At 42.8% G+C, this 6,000-nt stretch overlaps 1 protein-coding gene across 1 annotated transcript in view; it reads left to right on the plus strand.

The window, feature by feature from the left end:
* The window catches only part of ADGRG4 (adhesion G protein-coupled receptor G4), an 81,041-nt gene that overhangs the window by 49,150 nt on the left and 25,891 nt on the right, over nt 1-6,000 (plus strand). Inside the window, 3 exon segments of the mRNA XM_007462916.1 lie at nt 773-1,049; nt 4,224-4,261; nt 4,263-4,303. Coding sequence (XP_007462978.1) covers nt 773-1,049; nt 4,224-4,261; nt 4,263-4,303 — 356 coding nt within the window.

A 6,000-nucleotide genomic window follows, 5' to 3' on the forward strand; every position in this document is an offset into this window, starting at 1 on the left:
TTAAACTATTGGTTACCTCTAGTGGAGGGTATTGAATGGGAGAAGGAATGAAGGAGCCTTCTGAGACGCTGAAAATACTCTACCTCTTGATCTGTGTGGGGGTTCCACGGGTGTATTCATTTGTAAGGATTCACTGAGTTGCATTCTTAGGACTTGTGTACTTTATTACTTACACCAATTTAAAAAACCCACGTACACACAAAATGAAAATTGCAAAATTTCAATCAATAGACATATAATAGAAATGAAAAAGAATCAAAGGGAAAGATTTTTTTTTAATTTGGAAAATACAGGATCAGTTTTCACAAGTACAATTGTGATCACTTAGTGAAACTTAAGGTCATATTTCCATGATGCCAAATATCTGGATCTTTGGAAATACCCAAGTAGCTACTTGAAATGGTTTCCATAAGTCATCCTGCTATTTGGTCATATGTAGATCCAGCCTTGAGTCTGCTGAAGGAGTGGTGGGAGAACTGTAGTATCCAGGAAACTCTTTCCTTCCTTCTCTTCAAAAGAGAAAAAGAAACAGAAAACAGGGGACTGCTTAGCTGAGAGAGGCTATTAATATTCCTGTCAGTGAAGGTCACCATGTTTAGAATACTTTGACTCTACCTGGAAAGAGAGTGGGGGGCTCGAAAATTCAGTACATATAAGATAATATGAATAATTTGATTTTAATAGGCAGTTCTTTTATTCTTTCACTTATGCAGATAAAACATGGCAATGCTTAATCAAAAACAGAGACCCTACCTAACATTGTGCCTTTTCCTTTACCAAACTTCGAAAAGATCATCCTTCCAAAATCCTGATCAACCTGTGCACAGCACTACTGATGCTAAACCTGGTATTTCTGGTCAATTCCTGGTCATCATCATTTCAGAAATCGGGCCTTTGTATCACAGCCGCTGTGGCACTTCATTACTTCCTGTTCGTTTCTTTGGCTCGGATGGGTCTGGAGGCAGAGTCCACATGTATTTTGCTCTAGTCAAAAGTCTTCAACATATACATTCCCAATTGTATCCTTAAATTTTGTCTGTTTGGTTGGGGTAAGTATATCTGCCATGGTCCTTGATGTCTTTGTTTCAAGCCTGTGTCTGTCTAATTCTAGCTCCATTAGACAAATTATTTGGGACCAAATGCTGTTATTATCATAGGTAAGGAGTTAAGGATTGCTTCACTGGTGTTTGGGTGGGCATTTCTTTTTCTGTCTGTATTGCTCTATAAATTCAACTTTTAACCTCTATGGTGAGGAATCGGTCCACCCATGTTTACTGAGCACCTGCTTGTGTGCTGTGCTAAATGCTGGATCTACAGTAGTGAACGTGTCAGCTTTTATCCTTCCCTTTACTCAAGTTACAACCCCAGCAAATACACACGGATACAACAGCCAACACTGAGGTAGCGTTCCATGTGCCTGACGCGGTTCGAAGTGTCTCGTTTAGTCTAAGTGTCTCATACTCATTTAATCTTCACAATACCTCTCTGGGAAAGGTTTCATCATTGTTCCCATTTAAGAGATGAGAATTCTGAGGCACAAAGAGATGATTAGGTAATTTGCCAGAGTTTACACAGCTAGTAAGTGGCAGAACTGGGATTTGAACCAGGGAGTCTGTCTCCATAGTTTGGACTTTGACCTCTAGGATCCAGTCATATTGTTTAAGGGCAAGATGTGAGAGGGTGCTGGCTCAGCCATACCCCCATTCACACCACGCCTCATGACTGTCACCGTTCTGCTGCCCTATAGAAGAAGCCAGGTAGGAACTCAGCATGAACAGTTCCTAATTTAAGTGTCATTTCATTGGTTGACTTTCCTGCATTTCCTGCATTTCTAACTGACATGGACAACTCAGCCCTTCCCCACCCCTTGCGTATTCAAACCGGCTTTGAGGTTCAGAAAATGTGTTGGATCCATAAGAGATGTGTATTAAGTGAGATGCGTAGGATACCTGGGAAGATAGATTTTATCTTCCACTGCCTTGGTGAAGACAGTAGCTTTGCAATGAACTACTCATCCTTTTAATGAGTTCATTAACGGAGTACATGCTTTCTTTGGATACACGGTTAGTGCTATTACCCATGGTAACGTGGGGAGCAGAGATGGGCAAATGCTAAACAAAGCATGATCTAAGAAATGGTTTGAGTATAGTTTGGAACCCATCAGAAATACAAAGCCAAAAGCAGTCAGAACACTCCCTTTTGTGCCTGGCAACCCTCACCTCGAGTCAACTGGAAGATTGAAAAATGTTGTGGAAGAGGCTTCATGAACAACCCAGAAGGCGGATAACCCACATCTGGCTATAACTGTGCAGGGGCTGGAAATAGCACTCAGTCCCCCGGCATCACTCATTCTTGGCTTCCTCGCCCGACCCTTCTTCCTTCACCTGCCCCTTCGTGTTGGTATTCCCCAGGGCTGGCTTCTCATCTCCTTGATCTGCACATTCCACGCACACTTTCTGGGCTGCAGGGGGGAGGCAGGCAAGGCTAAGGCTCGGTAATTGGAGGCAGGAAAAACTTGAGGAGTGTCAAGTACACACCCAAGCCAAGGCCAAGCCAAGGTGAAGGCCTGACCGGCTCAACCAGTAAAGATACAACGAGCCGCTTTCAGACTCAGTTGATGACTTATATAGACGGTGAAAAGACAAGTAGCTAAAGCTGCCAGCTCCCAGGTCCTTTCTCCCCACACTATAAAGAATGGCACTCAAACAAAAGAGAGCAGATGGCTGCCACACGAGTCGCAGGATTCCCTGCTGCTGACGAGCCAGCTCTCAGGTGAAGCTATGTGGTTTCTATTGTGCAGCTCTGTTCTGAGGGCGCAGGGTGCAAAGCCCCACCCTGCCTCAGAGCCCGGGAGGCTATGAGAAGCTGCATCTGATGACAGCCTTCTGGGAAGAAGAAAAGGAGATGGCCTCGGAGCCCCTCCTCACAGGCCTGCCTCGTCTTCTCGAATTCGTGGAGGATCACAAGGCATTCCACCAAAACTCAGATCAGTCGTGGTACAAGCCTTTGCCTGCTTGGTCTCTGGATCCCTGCAAGGTCGGCCAGGGTGCCACTGCAGAGCTGGCCCGCTACAGGGAGTCTCAGAGCATTTAAATATTAGACAGATGCAATCAACTGTTAGGAAAATAAATATTAGTCTCTGTTTGTGTTTGAAGTTCTGTCTTCCTAATGCCAAAACAACCTGTTGAAAAGGTTTCATTCCTTTATTTAAATCCCTGCCGAAGGCAGTAGATTTATTTGTCCACATTTTTTAATAACCAGTAGGCATCTTTTTTGTTTCAATTAGCAAAGTGTTAACACAACTTGGGGACTGTCTCACAACTTTCTTCCTAAATGCGAGACCTCCCTCCATCCCTCCCTTCCGGCCCCCAACTAGTATTTTTTTTCATCTGCATTGTGCTGGGCCCTGTGCTAGGTGTGCCACACACAGAGCAGAAGGGACTGTCCTGTTAATCACAGGATAGGACAATGGAGGATTTCTTAAGATGCTTGGCACTCTGGGGTTTGAAACAGCTTTGGAAAGTATCTTACAAAACCCCTAAAATGTGTGCAGGTGTTATGCTCCTAGTTCAGGAGAAATACATTGTGAAACAGAAAGAAATCTTTTAAGTTTTGCAAATGTACACGTAATTGGATTTTTAAACCCTGTGTCTATACTCATGTCACTTTGACCACTTTGACTGAACTGAATGCTTTATTATACTCGGGCTGAATTGACTGATCGTTAACTGGTCGATCTAGTCAAAATGTCAAACTAGTAACGAGCGTGGAAACGGCTCCCCTGTCAGAAAAGCACTGAAGGCTGCAGCTGATTGCCTGTGCCCTTCCTCCAAGGTGGCCTAGACAAAAAGAGACCGGGAACTAAGGGGCAGTATTGAAAGAGAAACAAATTGGCAGCCGATTCTCTGAGAAGAAATGCTTTATGCGAACTTGCATTCCCATGAACTAGATGTGCCAAGTTGATTTTTGGCACTTGTGCTATTTTTAATAACCAGTGGGTGTTGTACTGAAGCCATTGGCATGCTGTTTAGTTTAGCAGATTAGAGAACTCCTAGAAATGTTTAACCTGGAAGAATTCACAAACATTTTGCAAACAATGGTATTTTGATGCCCACACATCTGTGGCTCATTTAAAGTGTCTTAACGTATCAGTGCCAACAGTCATTGATCAGGAGCTCTCCCACTTCCTAATGGGATGCCTTTGGCTTGCCTTCTCACTCTAGGAATCCCAGCGATTGTGGTGGTGATTATACTCAGTGTGAAAAAAAGATCTGTATGGGACTCTGAGCTCAACGACTCCATTGTAAGTACCAGCATGTCTGCTTCTCCAGTGGTAACGCTCTTGACCATCAGGGTATGGTGAGGTGCCCCCTGGCCTGGGGCTTGGTCTTGACACTGGCTTCAGGGAGGAAATTGGCCTCAGCCTTTTTACCCTAACAAAGTCATGGGTGCACTGATATAACGGTTAGGTGTCTGCGCTCAGTATGACCTCGGTCAACTTACTTTACCTCTTCCTTCCATTTCCTCCTCTGGGAAACGGGGATAATAATGTTTGCTCTCAGTGTTGGGTGCAGATTAAAATGACACCATGTATATAAAGTGCTCAGCATGTGGCCTGTTCCATCGGTGATACATATCTGGCAGCGATTACTAATTAATGAATAGTTTATTTATCTATTTATTTATTTAATTTTTTGACTGGTAAAGAGCTCTCAAATTTATTAAATGGGACTATAATAATGATGTAAATACAATGCAAGAAAACATAATAAATAAAAGAAATCGGCATTATAGACATCTGGCAGCTATCATGATTAGAAAGCTTGCAGAACTTAGGAGTTGGAGCGGCCACTATAATGAAATACTGAAACGGGCTGGAAAAACGTTTCTGTATTTCAACGACAAAGGTCTCCCCTGAATTGTCCTGTTGTTGTACATTTCTTTCTCGCTTTTTCTTTGCTCTTTTTGATATATAAAGCCCATCTCTTTGGTTCTCTCAACCACAGGTGCCAGAGAGTAGCTATTCAAGTCGCTCTATCTCTCCAGAACCTTCTTTTACAGGCCTCTAGATAGTTACCATGCAGTCCTTCAGACTGCACAACCTCACTTTACACTTCGGATTGTTTTTTACTTACCCGTATCCATTCTCTGTATCGTAGCCTCTCAAGTTCTTTTTCACTATAGAGTTCCTCTCCCACTGGACTGGAGTCAAATGCACAAGGTCTTGCCCTCCAAACTTCTCCGTCTTTCATATTGAGATGACAGTTTCCAGAGGGTCAAAATTATATTGCCCCTGCCAGCAGATGCCTTGTAATCACAATTGCTCCTTATCCTTTCTCTTTCTCCCTTTTCTCTTCCCTTCCTCTTCATCTCCTCCTCCCATCTTCCCTCCTTGCTTGTTTTGTGACTTAAAGGGTCCCCAGTGTGTATCTAATGGTGATCCTTCAAAGATCAAAAGCAAAAGCAAAACCAGAACAAAACCAACTCCACTCCCCGTGAAAAAGCCCTTTCATATGTGAATTGGCTAGTAAGAGGCAGACTGCTCTAAGAGCTTCTAAAAAATAATTATATTTTGAAGAAGTAATACATGCACACGGTAGAAAACTCAAATGTACAAAAGGGTAGAGGATGAAAAGTGAAGTCCACTCCCAACACTTCCCAGTTTCCGTCCCTTGATGCAACTCTTATTGCCAACAATCGAATTTGTGTAGATATTCTCTTGTACACTTTGTCACCCAAATAGTAGATATACACTGCTTCGTAGTTAACAGTATGTCTTGGAGATGATTCTCTAACCAAATATATAGCGCCGCCTTTTTAAAAGAGTTTTCTATAGCCTCTTTTAAGGCTGAAGATGATATTCAGGGAAACTTAAGTTTTTCTGGGTTTTTTTTTTTGACCACGAAGTTGAATGTCTTTATTGTTATAAGCCACAGACATTTTGCAATGAATGCCCAATTCATTGCACTTCAGATTGGCTAATAAGCACGTGCAGGAATG

The sequence above is a fragment of the Lipotes vexillifer genome, unplaced genomic scaffold (genome assembly GCF_000442215.2).
Source record: "Lipotes vexillifer unplaced genomic scaffold, Lipotes_vexillifer_v1.1 scaffold481, whole genome shotgun sequence".
NCBI lineage: Eukaryota > Metazoa > Chordata > Mammalia > Artiodactyla > Lipotidae > Lipotes > Lipotes vexillifer.